General features: G+C 47.5%; 1 protein-coding gene across 2 annotated transcripts in view; it reads right to left on the bottom strand.

The window, feature by feature from the left end:
- LOC119394238 (uncharacterized) overlaps positions 1 to 19,238 on the bottom strand; it is a 123,411-nt gene that overhangs the window by 10,995 nt on the left and 93,178 nt on the right. For both annotated transcript variants that reach the window (XM_037661523.2, XM_037661524.2), the window contains exons 3-4: positions 7,227 to 7,293; positions 6,570 to 6,653 (exon numbers count right to left, since the gene is read on the bottom strand). In XM_037661523.2, coding sequence (XP_037517451.1) covers positions 6,570 to 6,653; positions 7,227 to 7,293 — 151 coding nt within the window. The remainder of the gene's footprint in view (positions 1 to 6,569; positions 6,654 to 7,226; positions 7,294 to 19,238) is intronic.

Raw genomic sequence — 19,238 nt, 5'->3', positions numbered from 1 at the left:
AATCTCGTCAGTGAGATATTCAACAGAGTCATCTTCCAAGTTTCTAAGTGCTTTATTGCTAACCCTATCCGGACCCGGTGCTGATCCGCCGTTGAGTTCATGCAGGGCTCGTCGCACGTCACTTACTCCGAAGGGTTCATCCAAATGAGGACACGGTGTCCCTTCATACGCCGGATAGGCTTGCATGTTGAAATCGGGAGCTAGCGGTAGATACTTATTAGATAGCTGCTCTAATATCTCCGCTCCCGAGGAGGACTTTTGAGCAAGATGGAGTATTTTAGCAAGGACCCCCCTTTGATTAGATTTTGTGCCCGACTCATCCAGAAGATGTTTTAGAAGGTTCCATTTACCCCTCGTTCGCATTTGTCCATCGACTGAATTACAAATTTCATCCCACTGCTGCCTGGATAATGTTTGGCAATGTTCTTCAACTTGCTTATTTATCTCTGCAATCTTTTTCCTAAGCTTACGATTAAGCCTCTGGCCCTTCCATCGTTCCAACAGTGACTGCTTGGCCTCCAATAAATGCGCAAGTCTACTGTCCATTTTGTCGGTCGGTACCTCTGTCTCAATCGTCTTAGTGACTGCCTTAACATCCTGCAGCAGCATCTCTGTCCACTGCTCCAGAGACTCTGGTGTTTCCCCTCGTTCAGCTCGAGCCGTGCGTGACTCTCTAAACTTATCCCAGTCCAGATAGGAGAACTTTCTTCTATATTTTGCCTCCATTTGTAATTTAGTGACGTTAATATAGTGGTCGCTGCCTAAATCTGTCAGAAGGTTTTCCCACTCGACTGAGCCCGCATTTTTGACGAAGACTAGATCCGGCGTAGAGTCCCTGGTGGTGGATGTGCCGCGTCGAGTAGGAAATGCCGGGTCCGTCATTAATATTAGACCCACATCCCCCGTCTCCTGCCACAAGCTCCTACCCTTAACAGAATCATATGGGTAGTTCCACGCATGGAAAGGCGCATTAAAATCCCCCGCTACAACCAGAGGGGAGAGCCCAGCCATTCTCGTTGCCTTAGCTATGATGGTCTTAAAACGCTGACTGTGATCACTAGGGCTACTATATATATTCAATATAAAGATACTGGAAAGGTTGGCAGCGCTCGGAATGACCTCAACCAAGGAGATCTCCGTTTTTCTAGGCCTAACCCCGAGATCATGTGTTACGAAAGTGAATCTGTTACTGACCAATGTTGCAATGCCCCTACCTTCCCCTTTAATTACGTGTGCCTTGTAACCCGGGAGGGCTACGTTATCGGACAGCGTCTCCTGCAGTAGGATCACTTGTGGCTTCTCGCTGTGAGCGCGGACAAATTGCTGCAAGGTGCCCCTTTTGCTAAGGATCCCCCTGCAGTTCCATTGCCATATACGAAATTCAGCGTGCGAGGCCATTTTGATCATTAGAGGGGCTCCCTGACCCCTTGGTCAGGTTCTCTACAGTAGGAGGGCTACTATTCGAACTTTGGATACCCACGAGAGATGGCGTCGACAATGGCGTTCCCTCGTGAAAGAAATCCGGGCGGACCTTAGTTGCTACTCTGATATCGGGGCTCTGCACCATAGGGTCGGCGTTCTGTAATTGAGACTCCACGCATTGAATCCTTACATTTTGAGCATCTATCTTTTGGTCCATAACCGTGAGACGGTGATCCATCACCGACAGGCGCTCATTAAGTCTCTGAATCTCAAGGCAAATTGAATTGAGAGTCTCCTTAATTTCAGATTTAGCCTTAGCCTGCACATTCTCGGCTGAACTGCTAACAGCCTTTCGCTTGGCTGGGTTGCCGGAGGGGCCCGCTTCCACGACCATGGGAACCTCCGTGGGTTGAGGAGAGGGAGAACCTGAGAGCTGAGAAGCGGATGATGGAGTCGGTTGAGATTTACTGGTACGTCTTAACTCAGCCATTTCGGCTCTCAGTGACTCAATAATGCTGCGCATTTCAGCATTCTCCTTCCGAAGTTGGTTTAACTCCTCTAGACCCTGCTCTGGCGCAGTGCCCCCCGTTACCTTTCCGCCGGGTCTTCCGCCGCTGCGCACCCGATCAGCCCAAGTGCCACCTTGCAACGCCGGTTCGGATTCACCCTGGAAATGGACCTTTCCTTGCGGGTCCCCAGTCCGGCTCCTCGAGAGAGATCGGCCCCTCGATTTGGACCGACGACGACTCTTGGATCGGGACCGGGGTCGGCCCTCAGAAGAGCCTCCATCCTTCCGGCCTCGAGAACGACTCCTGGACCGTGCGCTGGATCTGGATGGGCTGCGTGGCCGTTGCGACGAGTCACAGTCATCCGCCTGGGCTTCAGCGTGTTGGGTCAGACCCACGTCGGCGCTGGCAGGTTCCGATGGCTGGCTACGGCGCTCGGATTCTGCACGGCGCTCTCTTCTCCGCCATCGCACAATAAAAGGAAGTTGGAACCTCTGCTTGCAACTTTTGTCAGTCGTAGCGTGCGGACCACCACAGAGCCCACATTTCGGGGAACACGTATGGTTCTCACCAGGATTGCTGATCCCGCATTGCTTGCACACAACTTCGTCCGGTGTCGGACAAACATCCGCCCTATGCCCCAGTCTGCCACAGGCGTAGCAGCAGTCATGCTGACGATGGTAGAGCGAGCATCTGACCAGCGCCGTGCCGAAATAAACAAAATTTGGCACCTTGTAGCCGTCGAAGACGATAACCACCGTTTCACTGTTCTTGATGCGCTTCACTCCCAAAGCCGAAGGGTTTCTGTCAGTGAGGATACTCTTCTCCAGATCCGTCTGGCTCTCTGATATATCAATCTTTCGAATGACCCCCTTACATGTCGCATGCGGGGCAGCCTCATAGGTGTTGATCTCATACTGCTTGATTCCCAATGTAAGGCATCTCATCCTGAGGTAAGAGTCGGCGTTCGCCCGGGACGCCGTGCTGATAACTATAATATTTTGCATTGTATTCGGGCAGACAACATCCTGACCGGCTAGCTCAGGCGCAATTCCGGCCGCCACCGCGATCGCCCGGCCTAGTCTAGCCGAGCCCGTCTGCTGAACATCCAAGCCACCTCTAGGGCGAACGATAATCTTCCAGTGCTCGCTCGGCAGCCGGGGCATTCTTGACGATTTGATAACCTTGTTCAAGTTTAGGTCCTTTCTTATTGCATTGAAATAACCGCCGGCGTCGCCGCATGTCGTGGCACGCTCTGTAGCACTAGCGTCTGTGCGCCTAGAGTGTTTCTTGACCGCGGCGGAGCGCCAGCCGTGCTCTTCTCCAAAATCCTCCGGTGGAAGGTCGTCGCCTTCCATAACAACAGCCGCACCCTCCATCATATCGGCCAAGCCGGAGGAGCGAAGGACGCGTCCTGCCCGGCAGACGCCAACAATGCGTTCTGGTCGTTCGTCTTGGCCGGCGCGGCGAGGCCGTAGAGGTAAAAGTCCGATAAAATGCTAAAAGATCGACCTACCGGGGAAAGTCCGGTACCGACGTGATCCTTGGCGGCTTATGCGTCGATGCGTAGCAAAATCCTGAGGCACAGCACAAGAAAAACCACAAAAATCATTTGCGAAAGCGGCAGCCGAAAGAACGCCCAACTGCTCCGCTCGACGCCACCTGGCGTTTTTCCTCCTGGGTAGATATAAACTGTCAATCACCTGTGGCGCATACCCGTACACCGCGGCCCGTGGTAAACGGGTATGTGCCACACGTGTCTAGTGGAAAGGGTTTGACGACGTACGCGACAAGATTTTAACGTTATTCATGTCATGACCCGGCAGTCATATTCGTCAAATCCTCTTACCCTCCCATGCAAATTTTGGTCTACACCAAGTTAAGGAGGTGATCATGAGAGCACCCAGACGTAGGCGGCTAGATAGATAGATAGATAGATAGATAGATAGATAGATAGATAGATAGATAGATAGATAGATAGATAGATAGATAGATAGATAGATAGATAGATAGATAGATAGATAGATAGATAGAAACGCTCAAAGTGCCAGAGGTTCGCTAAGAAATGCTTCGCATTTAAAAGTCAAGTAGTGAAGTGAAACTGCTGAACGTTTGCTGAACTTGGTCTTGCGACAAATCGGATGCAGGCCACACGGGTCCAAACGGAACCGAAAGAACGAAGATTAGACAAATCCGTGTACTACCCACGATTCCCAGGCTGGCTGAAGCGTCATGCATTGCAGCTCCCGTAGACACTAGCGCCATATTTCCCTCTAGTGCTCTAGTGTACTCATAGGAAGCTGTACTGTAAAAGACACCCAGCAGAGGCGTAGCCAGAAATTTTTTTCGGAAGGGGGTTCAACCATACTTTATGTATGTTCGTGCGTCCGTTTGTATGTGCGCGTGTATATATACGCAAGAAAAACTGAAAAATTTCGGGGGGAAATTGAACCCCCCCAACCCCCCCCCCCCCTGGCTACGCCCCTGCCACCCAGGTGTGAGGCTTACACCGCCACTGACGCTGCTGTTGATCGCTATTATAATCCACACTTGTGCGACACGGGCCTGCGGTGCCCCACAACACAACGTAATGACAACGCAGTTTCCTCGCATTTTTGTTCTGCTTTTTTGTACATTTATTTTTCAAACGACACGGGCATTGAACTAGCGAAAGATGGTGCAGCCATCCTGGTATGAAATTTTCTAGGCCAATTTCGACGAATTATAACTTCATAGTGTTTCTTTAAACCAGGACGCACAAACAAGTATTCCGCATTCTCAATGAGCACACAGAAAAGAGAAGGGTAAGGGAACCTAGCATACGATGTGAAGAAAAGTGAAGGACACTAAAAAAATCTTACAGCTCGAATGCTCCGGGCTGTATCCTTTCTCGAGTTCTGGAGGTCATAAGTCAGTAGACTTTACGTGCGTAATAAATATTCCGCATGGTCGCTTGTTTTTGTTGAACTCAAAGAAACATATGTACAGCAAAGTTTAACCTGCTACACGGTATAGCTGTTTTCCTGCTGAGAATATTTCACTGAGGTGGCGGAGAGCGAAGAGGACACACAGGTCACGAATGCACACCATGCTTTAGGCACTAAGGTGTCTAACTTGGAAAAGCCTACCTTATAAGATATTTGCAACTGTTTTTCCTTGACTAGCAATTAACATAATTCCGATAATACATTAGAAAGTACCATTGGAACGATAAGGACGAAGGCTTTTGCTAAATATTTTAAGTGTAGCTTAACGTTGCCGCGTAGTCAGTGCATCGAACCTACATACCTTATCTCAGCTTGGCATAAGGTATGTGGGCCCCAAGATCGAGAGTGTAAATTCCCCGATTTGCCCGCAGTGTCAGCACGCTACGTAGGCTTTGTGTAAGAGGCACTGTAATTTCTAATGGCCAGCTAAACAAACAGTGTCATAATGATCAATAACACAGCCAGGCAGGTTCGAAACCCTCTCCCCCCCCGCCCCTCTTTTCCTAAAAAAAAGGTTTTTGGCTGTGCCCCTGATAATGACGTTTCCAAAGAACGTAAGCGTCCTCAAATGCGTATATTTTAAATAGTTCAATATTCTAAACGCATCCTGCATTAACGTCACAAGTATGACACGTTCAGTATTGAAACACGGTCCATTTGTGAAAATCGTGATTTGGCATCTCTTTCACATCCAGCAAAAAAATTTCTAAAGGAATAAAGTTTCCTGATTGAGCCATTCAATGATCGTTAATGAGAAGCAGACCATGAAGTTTTGGTACTCGCAAACAGTGAATCTGTAACCGTGTCAACAGTGACAACGCGTGCACAACGGCAAATTTCAGCGCGATAACATTTCAACTGACTGCTGCGACTGACCCGCAAACCAAGGAAATAAAACAAAACGGGAAATGAACGAGAGAACACACGAGTAGACCATGTGCCCAGTTCCCCACCGCATATCACACGACGGAACCATTATCTCGTCCCAGAATCTGCAACGCTACAGATCGCAATAGCCCGCACCTGACGTTTCCGTTTGATTGCAAAGTGCAGGGTCGTCCACCTGTAGGAGAAACGCCTCGGCACAAAATCCGGCATAATTTACAGTAGTTTCCCTTCGTGGCGCAAATGTGCCTTATACGACGCCGTGTGATAATTGAGTTCATCATAAACTGCTATTCTTTCATCTGACTTGCGGTTTTTTTTCTTTCCTTTCGTTCTTTCTTTCTTTTTCTCCGTTCTTGTTTTCATTTTTCATGTTTCGACTGTATTGAATTGGATTTTGCATTGTATTGCATTGTATTGTATTGTGTATTGTATTTTGCCTTGTATTCTATTATATGCCCATCATTTCATTTTACCTTTCAACTGTCTTTTGCCAAGTAGCCATCCGCTTATCTTCTGCCAATCATAGAATTCAATTTTGTTTTAATTTCCAACAGAGGGTCCCTCGTCTCTTTATAAGTGTTATGTAACTGATGTACATGGAACCAATAAACGAACTCAAACTCAAACTGAATACTTCTAAGGTGTTTCCTTTAAGTGCGTCCGACCCTGTGAATATAACCGTAGCATAAACGCAGCGCTTTTTTCATAACAGCGTACAACAGACAAATGCAACGCAGTCGAATGGCAATACATGCTGAAAACTCACTTGTCATTATCGTAGCATATGCTGACTTCAGGCTCTAGGGTGATGTCTTCGATGGGCTCTCTCTTTGGTGCGATAGGAAGCCTACTGCAAGTACACCATCAAGGGGCAGCAGCAGATTAAGACCGGGAAGCAAGAAAGCAGTTGGTCATCGAAAAAAAAAATGTGATTCATTTGAGCACACCTTAAGATAGATCAATAACGAGCAATAGCATGAACATTTTTCAGGCTTCGTCGAGAAAATCAAACTAAGGAAATAAAAAGTTTTTTTTTCCTCAGCACCGCGGAAGCCTGCGCAAGTGAACGCACTTGTTGTGCATAGACCACGTAACTAATGACAAAAAAAAAAAGATAAGCAAGACTTGTTACACGTTAAGCAGAAAACACAGCGCAGAAACGAGCAACGGACAAGAAGTCGAGGGGACCTAAGTGCGTCTATGCGCTATGTATTTGCTTAGCGATGACCATCCAAACCGCCACAACCTTATCCCTTGTTCTTACACGTTTGTGTATTTAGAGCAGAAGTTACTACGAAACGTGTGCCAAGTGAACACGAAACCGAATAAACAGGAAAACACGCTTCTTGAACACACAGAAAGAAACAATCAGACAAAATTTTACGGAATCCTTCGATATTCGCTAAATTGTGTGGGTACTCACTTGATCGGTTGCAAGTTCTGGAACTGCAAGTCACCGGCACGGAACTCTGGGAACTCAATCTCCGGTTCTGCAAATGTAATAAGAAACATACGCGCACTAATTTTGCGTGTGTCCATGTTTCCACCACAAGTGGGTTGTATTTCAACCCCGCACCCTGGAGGGGCATTCTCCTACATCATGTTTTGTGACGTACCAAACGAAGAATTTAAAACATTTACTCTTGTCCAAATCCAGCCTAACGGATCTTATAAACTTGCGACGTAACGTCTTTCAAAATACTTCTCCGTACTACTACTACTAATACCCGAAAATAAGTTTTAAAAAACTTTTCCGTAATACTACTACTAATACGAGAAAATACGTAGCCGTCATCACTGGAGGACATAAGTATTTCTTTTATTTTCAGCCAGTCTTTTCCGATGTGATTATATATCTAGTGCTGTCTTTTACCCTAGATGTTGCGATCACCTATGCGCATTAGTTTGCTACTAAAACGTCCGACAGTGCCGAATACAACGACCGCGCTGTCGAGGAGGCTGTCGAACACCTCCTATGTTACTGCCCGTCTTTGAAAAACGAGACTTGACCTCCCCACAACTATACACAAGCTGCAAGGAAATACTTTCGTCAGGAATTAGACATTGGAACAGCGCTCTCGCGTACTGCAGTTACAAAAGGCCACAAAAGTGCTGCGGCGATATCTGAAGACCACCGGACTGATTGAGCACAGGACTGTTGTTGTTGTCGTTGCCGTTGCCTAGGAAAACTGGCTGTTACTACAATGCAGGCATCAGCAGTAATCTTCCTCTTATTCTCAAGCTTTCCTTCGCCTTTCACTTTCCCCAGTGCAGGGGAGGCAACCGGGCTCAGTCCTGGTTACACCCCTGTATTTCGTTTAATTATCATCCTCCTCGTCCACACACACACACACACACACACACACACACACACACACACACACACACACACACACACACACACACACACACACACACACACACACACGCGCGCGCGCGCGCGCGCGCGCGCTATTAAACAAACAAACAAACAAACAAGCGGTTGCCGCACTGAAAGCACACGCTGCACGCTTCGAAAAAATATCGCCGAAGATTGCGTAGAGAAAAAGCGTATGTGCGCACTGCACCGGAAGCAAAAAGGCAGAATAAAGAAACAAGAAGAGAAACAGAAACTGCAACCGCGAGGCGCCGGTAAAAAAAAAGAAAAAAAAGAGGATTGCCGCGAGAGGGAGCGCTCTCTCGCGTTAACAAGAAAGACAAAGACGGCCAGACTCATTTGGGCAAGCGGCGAGTGTCGCGGGGCAGCTGGCCAGCCCGCATCGACCGCACTGGCCGCAAGCCGATGCCATCCGGCGTGCTAATTGGCGAGCAATTATCGAGCCCGAGATCGCGGGCCGGCCCGATCGAAGACGATCGAACGAACAAAAATGGGGGGCGGGGGAGGGGGGGATAAGCGCGGCGCACCCCCCGCCTGGTCGTCTCTCGAGAACGTGTACGAGCGCAGCGACTGCGGCAAGGCGCGCTCCGTTCGGAGCGATGATGCGAGCAGAAGCAGCAGCAACGTGCGAGAGCATTCAGTGCGATCCATTCTTTCTTAACGCTCTTTAGCGCTAACAGATCACCTTTTTCTGTGAGTTGTCTTCTGAATCGGCGATAAAAATAAGTACCCCAGAGCCGAAGCAACGTCCTTTATTCTTTTGTGGTAGCTGTCGTGACAGACCCAACATTCAGGCATTACAAAGGCGCACCGGAGTCTTGCACGATGATACGCGCGCAGCTGTCCTTACAACGAAGACGTTCTAACCTTATAAGTCCTCTCCTTGACCGTGCGCGGACGTTTGGCTGCGCATTCGGCACGGAATGCTTGCTACGGGGACGCCATTTGAACGGCGTCAATTTTCAGAAATTGGTGTCACCACGTTACGCGAAGTGTGTTCGAGTAACAATTGGCCTGCGTGGATAGTGACTGGACATGATGAGCTGTGAACTTGCGCAATACTGCAGATGTAACCTTTGAAGAACCCAAAATCGGGTTAATTTCGTATATTGTCTGAGGATGACGCCACGCAGCACGTGATGCAAGAGGTGATGCAAGAAGACAGTAACGCACTAATGTAGAATACAAGTAGTTTTCTACAGCGTAGCATGTTGTCTACATATCATTACCGCGTCGGAGGTCGCTTAGTGGCAGCTATATAACATCTAACTATTGTATTGTCAGGTTCGGCTCCTGTTCTAGACAGTTTTAATTCTACAAGTCATCCATCAATATTTGACGTACCGGTGGCACTATAGTGTTGCCGTGCATACACATAGTTCGTCTGGGTTCACCTGTGTCACTGTGTCCCTTCGGTAGGGCCAGCCAACAATTTCGCAGTGCATTCCGTTATTTTTCTTTTGTTTCCTATGAACCCACACGCGTAAACCGCTCGTGTCTCAGCTGAGCTGGCTCCAACACCATCTTTCTTTCCAGCGTCTAGATCTCCGGTCGTGTCGTTGACAGATTGATTGATTGATTAAATGATTGATTGGGATTGACATAAACCAACACAGGGTCTGTTGGAGACTCGGTAGTGGAGGCCTCTGCACTAATACTGACCACTTGGTATTTGTTAAACACCATAATCAACTGCACTTCTCTGTACTCTCGTGAAAATGTCGAGGTGACATTTAGCTGTCGTATTGCACTCGCGTCCACCTGACACAGTATTTGTTCAGCAGTGATACGCCGGTCGTTAGCGAACACTGCAAAACCCCGGGCCCCCATTGGCATCGTTCGCTGGTTCACAATTGAGGACGGTCGATCGATCCGTTTTACAGCGAAAGCTGTTATGAGATCATTTCACCGGCCGTTTTTGGCGCCATAGTTGCCCGCCGCCTCCGCCGCCGCCGGTGTCCGTAACCAGTATCGCTCGAAATAAAAAAAAAAACGAAATAGGAAAAAAATTCCAGGATGAAACGAGGTTCGAACCTGGGCGCTCTGCGTGGGAGCCCAGTAATTCAACCTCTGAGCCATGCCGGTGCTTGAAACTGCTTTCCAAAAAGGTCCTATACAGGCTTCATGTCGTGAAGGAACCACATTAGCATATGCAATATAGCGTGGTAGAAGAATAAAATAAGCACCAAGCTTCTCACAACGCGAATTCTGTAACCAGGCGTCACATAATGCGAATTGCGCAACGAGTAGGTTGTTGAATCCTTCCAACCCATTACAAAGGACTCTGCCATAATTCTTCGTCGTCATCACGCACAGCATCAACAAAGTGCGCATAATGCCTTACATGCGTTTAGCAGGTACCACGGCTCTCCGTAGAATGACGAAAAATGGCACACTGCCTGCTGCCCTACTTCTCAAAAATTACAATTATTCAGAGCGTATTGGGTTCCTAGCAAGTGCACTTGTATAGGTTGCCAAGGAAGCCCATAAGCGCATGATCCACTTCCTCGGGGTCTCAGTAAAATTACACTGATTTATAGCGTAGTGGGTTCCTCGCAAGTGCACTTGTATTGGTTGCCAAGGAAGCCCATAAGCGCATGATCCATTTCCTTGGGGTCTCAGTAAAGTTCTTCGCCCCCCCCCCCCGTCTCTCTCCCACGTCAACCTATGTTATACAGCATGACGGGAGAGGGAAATAACGACCGGACGTCACCCAATGCAAATAACATAACTGGTGGGCCGTTTAAAGATTCCAACCCATTACAAAGGGCTGAGCCTTAATTCTTCATCGTCATCAGTCGTCGCATCAACAAAGTGCACATAATGCCTTACAGACGTGTAGCTGGTGCCTCGCTTCTCCGCAAAATGACGAATAATGGCTTAGTAGGTGCTTCCTAAGTTCACAAAAATTGTGATTTATGGCGTAGTGGGTACCTTTCTAGTGTACTTGTATTGTAGCCCCCAAGAGAGCTTAACGGGCTCTAGAAACGCCGCTGTTCCAGCTTTCGCTGTGACTGTGCTGCGGTTTCAGCGCAGGCCTGGCGTTTTTTATGAAAGGGAACACGCGAGCGCGTGGCGAATAGCCTCGTACCGCACATGTGGTGCGGCGCCGTGGCGAAATGTCAATACTGAAAGGAGAGAGCGGTGCCGTTCCGTGTATTGCCTGCACCCCTTCTTGCAGTTTTCCTTCTCTTTTACCGCTTCATATTGTTGTGCAAGTCTGATCTGCGCCAAAATTTGTATTGCTTTTCGTTTCTCCCGAATGCTTCCGAAGCTACGATAGCAACAATCCTTATCGAAAGTAATGATTGTTCGCCTGAAATGCCCCAACAGAACATAGATATCAAGAAGAAAGCGTAAAATAAACCCACGTTCGTGACGGGAGTGTAGGAAGTAGTCGGGAGCGACACCATTCTCTCCTTTTATTTTCATATTCGCCACTGCACCGCGCCACATAGGCGGCGCTAGGCTATCTGCCACGCGCTCGCGTGTTCCCTTCATAAAAATGACGGCTGTACTCTGTCGCTCAGACTGCTCTATGATTTATATCCGCGCCTAAAGTAGCGCTGTTTCACATCGACGCAAAATGACGTCAAAACATTGAACGAACGTAATTGGCTGGTTCATCAACAACCGGCACTTCAGAGTCGTGGCTTCTATATGCCGCGACAAAAGCGATGCGGTCCAGATAAAAACTGCAAGCGATACTGGCATGAAGGATAGATGAACGGACCGCAATCATTTCTCTTTCTTTCTTTCTTTCTTTCTTTCTTTCTTTCTTTCTTTCTTCCTTTCTTTCTTTCTTTCTTTCTTTCTTTCTGTAACAACGAAGCATACCGTGGGTGTGCAATAAAAACGAATACAATAATTCTTCCGAAAGACAATACAAATGACAAATATAAAAAAAATTGCAGAAATCAAAGAGACAGAATGCCATTTCTAGTCGATGTCGAAAAGCGCCGTACGCCGTGTATAACAATCTGTTTTTAACGCACACCCACGCACACACACACGCATCCACACCACACTTCCTCAAGTCGCTGACGCTCGTAGGCGTTTCCGCTGAAAACACGCAAGACGCAGACGAAGGTTCGCAGTTCTCTCATTCATTTGTATTCTGACAGGGCCTCTTGTACCCACGTCGGCGCGCGCTGTCGTAAGCATCGCTTGGTGCGTCAAATTTCTATGACAATTGTTTAGTGATGTGCACTGTTTCACAATGACAAGGCGCTCAGCAGGATAGCTTGGAGGCAAGCTCTGGCATTGGAGCGTAGGCGGATGATAAGGAAGGCGTTAGGCATAGGAGGATATAGCCTGGCAAAGCCAACCTACTTCTCCCCAAATCCACGTATGTGCACATACTAGAAAAAAACTCCCACGACTGCGAAAGGCACTTACAAGATAGCATGCTTTTCAACTAAAAATATACTACACACTTTAAGAAAAAAATCGAGTATTGGGGAGTATTTCTGCCACATAACAATCGTCATCTGGCTGCTAGCGCTTCCTTTCTTGAAAAGCAGGACCTGCCACGGTGTTCTAGTGGTGAAGGTGCTCGACTGCTGACCCGCAGGTCGCGGGATCGAATCTCGGCCGCGGCGGCAGCATTTTCGGTGGAGGCGAGAATGCTATAGGCCTGTGTACTTAGATGCAGGTTCACGTTAAAGAAGACCAGGCGGTCAAAATTTCCCAGCCCTCCACTACAGAGTCTCTCATAAGCATATCGTGCTTTTGGGACGTTAAACCACAAGAATTATTTCTTGAAAACCCGGCTCTCGACACTTTCCTATCAGGAATACTATGTCACGCTGATAACGCGCGCGCCGTTCGTGACCGGGAAGTGCCGGGACCGCGGTGATAACGCGAGGAAAGTACGCGAGGTGGATGCCGATTATAGTTGTCTGGACGAAATACTCCCCAAATAATCGATTTTTTCTCAGAGTGTAGAGCAGTCTATCTCAATCTAGATTTTTTTTCCCATATTCTGTATCGTCTTGCTTGAACGGCCTTATTCGCTGGAAGTTTCCACGAAGAAGCATTAAACTTACGCGGTAGTGGTTTCCAAAATCGGTAAAGCTTGCCGTATGACTTGAAAGCGCTTATGCCTGGGCATGCTGGTAATTCATATTCACTTTTTTTAGGGCACTTAATGAACAACGACGGGAAAGAACGACGCGGACACAGCGCTAGTCCGCTTAGTTCTTTACCGTCCTTGTTCGTTTAGTGCGCTTAAAAATGAACGTATCATATGATATTTAACGTGGAAAATTATTCAATGTTTCACTGTGTTAACTCAAACAGCCTTCTTATGAACTCGTACTTCCCACCACGTGCAATCGTCCGTTTCAAAAAGAAAAATCACACCATCTCCCGCTAAAGGGCACCATGAGGCGATGCGAAGCAGCGTTTCGGCATGTCGAGCCGGCGTTTCAGAGGGGGAGTGGAGAGGGGAAAGGGAAGGGGAAGCGGAGAGGGGGAGTGGAGAGGCGGTGTGTGGAGAGGGATTGCGCATGCGCATTAAGAGTGGTCACGCCGCACACCATCATCGGTTTGAACTCCGCTACAAGACGATTCGCATCTAAAAAAAATGACAGGAAGTGCGCACCTTTCGGTGCATTTTCGACGCGTGCCTTAACTGTTTGCGGCTTTCAGAAAGTCGGTGTATAGCCAAACATCGTCAGCAAACGTTAATTCGTAAGCACATCGCCTGTATAGACGTCGTATGCGAGCATCTATATACCTTCCATGGCTGTCTAAAATTTTCGTAACGATGACACAGCGAGACACATGCCGCAGGAGAGTACTGGTCCTTCCGCACGCTGGATTACGCTTCTGCATGAATTGCATCACATAGCTTCCCGTGGTATGCGACACACTCCTACATAGAGATTAGCAGCGACGCAAGCGAAGCGGCACTGCGTGGTAGAGATAGCACGGTAATACAATGCACGCTGTCCGAGCCGGATTATATCGCTGCCTACTCGCTGGCGCTTCGAATCAACGAGGAGCGCCGACACAGGCTTGTATAATTCAGATGAAGAATACGCTAAGCACGCACCACACTGTATAGTATTCGCATCTTAACATACGGCAACAAAATGGACCTGCTAATTCTTTAGCCCCCCCCCCCCCCTCTCCCCCCGCCTTTCTTCTTTATTCGTACTGACAAACGCTCCAACTATGTTCCTTGCATTGCATGCAAAAGCTTGCCTGTTCAGCAAGACGATTTCAGAAGACTGGCTTGTTGAACGAGTTGGCACATTATGGCGCCGTAAGATTCCAGCGAACGGTAAGGAAAAACAAAAAGGAACAAACCCCGAGTAATCAGGGGACGAAGTGACAGGAAGGGTCTTCCTGTGATGCTGACGAAGTGACCCTTTCTGTTATTTTGTTTAGTACTCGGAATCATTTCTTTTTGTCTTACTGTTTGCTGGCACGCTACGACGTAGCAGCACAATACATCCAACCTTGCGAGGTCGCTTCGTACATGACGAAATATTCATGCAACGAAGCCTAGGATTATCGCATATTTATATATCGTCTTACAAAAGACCCAGGCAGCAGGTGGAAGCCGGCGAAGGAGACAGTGCAAGGCATATGCGGCTTAAGGCGAGTTTAAATAGGAGCGCAATACAGATGGCAGGAGCAGGTGTCTGCGTGAGTCAGTTTAGCTAATTTGAACAGAGATGACTAAAGATAAAAACGAGATGAGGTGCCGCAGGAAAAAAAAGTTGAGAACGGTGGAGCAGCTGCGGTCTGTAACGCTGCGCTGCCCGCTCACGCCGCGCCGAAACAGTGTATACGCACACCGCGAGTGCTGACGCGTGTCTATCTGTAGAAACTTCTGAGATCTCTATTGTAGTTGGTCGGTAAGAGCATATGGCGCTTGAGGCACCTAATATTTCAAGTAGATTGTGATTGGGAGTTGAAATACACAACTAGGTGTCGCAAGAAGAAAACGCAGAGAAGCAGAGACGCAGAAATGAATGCAAGGGATGTAAACTAAAAAAAGGCAACTGAAATTTACAAGGCGACAAAACCAAGATCAAGAGAGAAAAACCGGTATGACAAACAAGGGCGCAGTACTTCATAAGGACCAGCGCTTCGTTATTTGAAGCCCGCGAGCTGGCTGCCTGAGGTCAAAAAACATACCAGAGCAAATTACGCAACGGAAAACGGAATAAGGCATGCGTCAGCTTCTACAGAACTCCAAAAACTATAGGCACCAATATAGGAGCCCCCCTCCCCCCTACATTTTCCCAAGATAAATTGCGTCCGCGTTGACAACCCCCGTAGACTAAAAACTGGGCGTCTATGCCAGAAACTATTCAACGAAATGTTATGTAATGCTTCGACATTCACCCAACATGACCTGGGGAAAGCATGTATCGTTCAGAGGCTCTCAGCTCCAATGCGGATGGAAGTATTAATTTACACAAAGCTTAGTTAAGCAAGAGACTACTAGAATAGCGGTAAAACAAAAAAAAAACTGCAGAAACGAGCTCGACAGAAACGGACTAGTCACAGGTGTTGACAGCAACTCATCATATAAAAGAAGCTTCTGTGACGAAAGAAAAAATAATATACACGAAAAACAAATAAGAAGCTGGAGTACAACAGAAAGATCAACACCTCATTGAAACAAGAATTGAAAAGAAGGTACTGCTAGATGTCTATGGTGGCTGTATGGTTGCTGTCTATCGTTTAAAAGGGAATGCCAATAAAGAACGCCATCGTCGTCATTATTTTTTTTGCCTCAAGATGCCACCGAGTCGCCTCCGTAAGTGTTCAATTCATGGACGCGGCGAGCGCGCTCATTAATGCGGAGAATGCAAAAAAAAAAAAAATCTCCTTCGTCATTACATTTGGTAAAGGTGGTTGACCACCTTGTATGGTGGGTGGTAGACCACTTACTAAACACAAATGCATTGCTGGGAAGACATTTATCCAGGGGCAATATAAGCCATGTTGCATGAATATATGAAAACCGTCAGACCTCTTTCTTATTATGTCTTTTACTTCGTGATTTGCTCGAAAACAACCAATCCTCTTAAACCCGGCTTCACTTTCAAATACAAGTGCATTGCCGAGAAGTTACTTTTCCAGGGAGACTATAAGCCGTCTTATGTAAAAATACTAAGGCTCTCTAGGACCCTTTCTTTTATCATTCTACTAATCGTTTGAACACCAGGCATTCATATAATTAAGATACAGTCACATTTTGCCAGCGGGGGTGGTGAGTAGATTACTACTTGCATAGAACCACGCCAGTGCCTAGTAAATAAAGGCAAAAAACAGAAGTAGGTGTGTAGCCTAGACACTTGCCTTCTCAGCGTGGGGGCGCGGTTCAAACCCCAGAAGTAGTAAAACAAATTATTCCCCATGCTAATGCATAGTTTCTTCCGCGACTACATGGAGGGCGCCAGGGGTTCCACTTGAATGCTTCCATACACATCAAGTTTTCTACTACTCCTAGAGGACACTAGGAGGCGTGCGTGTGCATACACACACTCGCACATATCGGGCGAACTTATTCCTCTACCCCGAAAGCCGACCGCACACACTGTTGCATCTTGGTATGCCCCGTATTGGCAACTTTCACGTACCGTGGCACCGCCGAGCGGTGGCTGGCGGAAGCTCTGCAGAGATTATTGAAATGTTGGACCCGCTGGAGCCAGCGAATGTTGCCACTTGTTTCGTCTCGTTTGGGGTCGTTTTCGCCGGTGCGCACGGTCTCGATACTACCGTGCCACGTTCGGTTTCTCAATGTGAACGGAAAATAAAAATATAAAGGCAACTGATTTTACTGCGGGCCTCGATGCTCACGGCTTACAGCGGGAGGCAGAGCAAGCCTCCCCTTCAGACTAGCGCCTCAAAAAGCCATGAGTGGTTAAGCGGGTTAAACTTCGCAAGCAAATAACCAAGGCCCATGAATGTATGCAGCATCTTATTTTGCGTCCGAGTATATGTTTACTACCTCATATCACATTTCTCGCGCTTCCTTCCTCCGCTCGACACGGTCGCTGTGCATGCCAGCACCAGAACTGATTAGGAATGCACTCTGCCTGTAGAGTATGAAAAGGTCCGGTTTCAGAGTGTCCATCGCATCATTCCACGTCTGAAGTGGCTGTGAAGTGGCTCCGTGACCTTCACATCAGCACTCTTTGTTCGGTATTACTTGCTGATGGCGCTGTTACTTCGTCCCTGCCCCATACGATGCTATTTATTGCACTTCCCCAAACACCGAAATCGTAGGATGATAACAGGAACGTCACTTCTTAAACGTGCAAATTGCGTCTTGCCGCTGGTTCCATTCGCTGCTTGTCGATCTATTGTGACATTCCGCTGTCTTTTTGTTCTTTTTTTTTAATCAAGAAAGCGCAATAAAGTCATATTTCGGATAATCGCACATGCCTCAAATGATTCTTGTGCTTCGGTCTCGAAGGGCAACACTTCATTTTGCGTTTACTTACATTACTTCGTGCTTTGAGGTGAGCTGAGCAAGCTACGCGGCAGAATGCAATGCAAGCAAAAATGAGATAAAGCACGTGTCCGAGAATGTCTGATATTACTGAGAGATCTTTACTGAGTCTCCCACTATCATATTGTGATAGCCACACGGCAGGCATTGCAAAGCGCAATTATGCACCGCAAGCAACGCGACGAGTGTGTTTGCTTTATTTACAATTGTGTGCATATTTATCTTCCTAATGTGGTTGCAATCACGTACCCGACATTCCTTTACTTATCACAATATGTTACCGCAACCCTGCTTTCACAAAAACATAAATCGGAGTGCAACCGAAGCGCGAAGAACTGAACTCTTCGCCAAACATACGCATTCCAAACCGTTTGTAGCAGGCCGATAATCTCAACGACCGCTATGTTGGATGTAAAGTCGCGCCACCTATAGGCCGTGAAAGTTGCGAATTCTCAAGCTTCGGAGACGCGTTGAAGTCAGAGGTCCCAAGATCTTCATCGCTGGTTGCCTGTGGTATTCATCACGTCAGAGTTGCGACAGCGGCTGTTCGCGCTCAACGCGTGAGATCTGTTCGCATTCGTCTCTGCGCACCTGACATAATGTTTACAGCATTTCATTGCAGCCGGTAGTAACTACAAACCGCACTTCGTGCAGCTGTATTGCGTTGCACCTTGCTTTCAATGTAAGTGCTCTGCCAGTGACACAATTCCATACAACAGCAATTTATCGGGACATTAGGAGAGATGTCTAGCGACATCGCGATTAAAGACACAGACTCGCATTCAGAGGTTATGAGCCTCGAGACGCATTCTTACAGCAGCTATCGCTCTAAACTTTTTGATGGCTTAAAACAAATTAAGAGGTTTACGCGGTGGCGCACACAGTACGGGTATGCGCAGCCACTGTATATATACACGCGAAAGGTTAAATGCCACGAAAGGCGCTCTTTCTGAACTGTGACGGCAAGGAAGCAGGAGAGCCTGTAGTTGTTTGTTTGAGCAGCTCGCTTCGTTTCGCGGAATTCGCCGAGCACTGAACTCGGATAGATGTAAAACGCACATTAAACTGCAGTAGCGAAGACGCGCCGTTTCCGCTTCGCTGCACTTGCGAGCCATTGTCTTATTCATTTTCTCGGGCATGGCTATGCTAGCCTTCTACCGTCATTTGACCCCCCCCTCCCCCAAAGAAAAAGAATGAAAGAAAGCAAAATTCTCTTCGGGCATGCAATGTTGGAATTTCTGTGAAGCTGTTCCTCTGAGGTGTTCCTCAGCGCAATACCTCAGGCACCTATATGATTGCGTGCGTGCGTGTGCGTGTGTGTGAGCGAGAGAGAGAGCGTGTGTGTATGCGCGCAGAGACACATGTGATTAATAAGTGCTAATAAAGGGAGAGCTAATAAGTGTTATCAATGAGCCCAGCACTGAAGAGTGTTAGATGGCACGTAAAGGCTTTTTTTTTTTTTCAGGATACTTCGAGTACGTACAGACGTGACGAATATGAAAAGGAACCCTTAAATTGCCTTCAAGAGGTCATGGCTTCAAGGGGACACGTACTTCTTGCCAATCAATACGTTATGT

The sequence above is a fragment of the Rhipicephalus sanguineus genome, chromosome 5 (assembly GCF_013339695.2).
Source record: "Rhipicephalus sanguineus isolate Rsan-2018 chromosome 5, BIME_Rsan_1.4, whole genome shotgun sequence".
NCBI lineage: Eukaryota > Metazoa > Arthropoda > Arachnida > Ixodida > Ixodidae > Rhipicephalus > Rhipicephalus sanguineus.
Note: the sequence above shows the minus strand (reverse complement) of the source record. Positions and strands in the feature narration are given on the sequence as shown.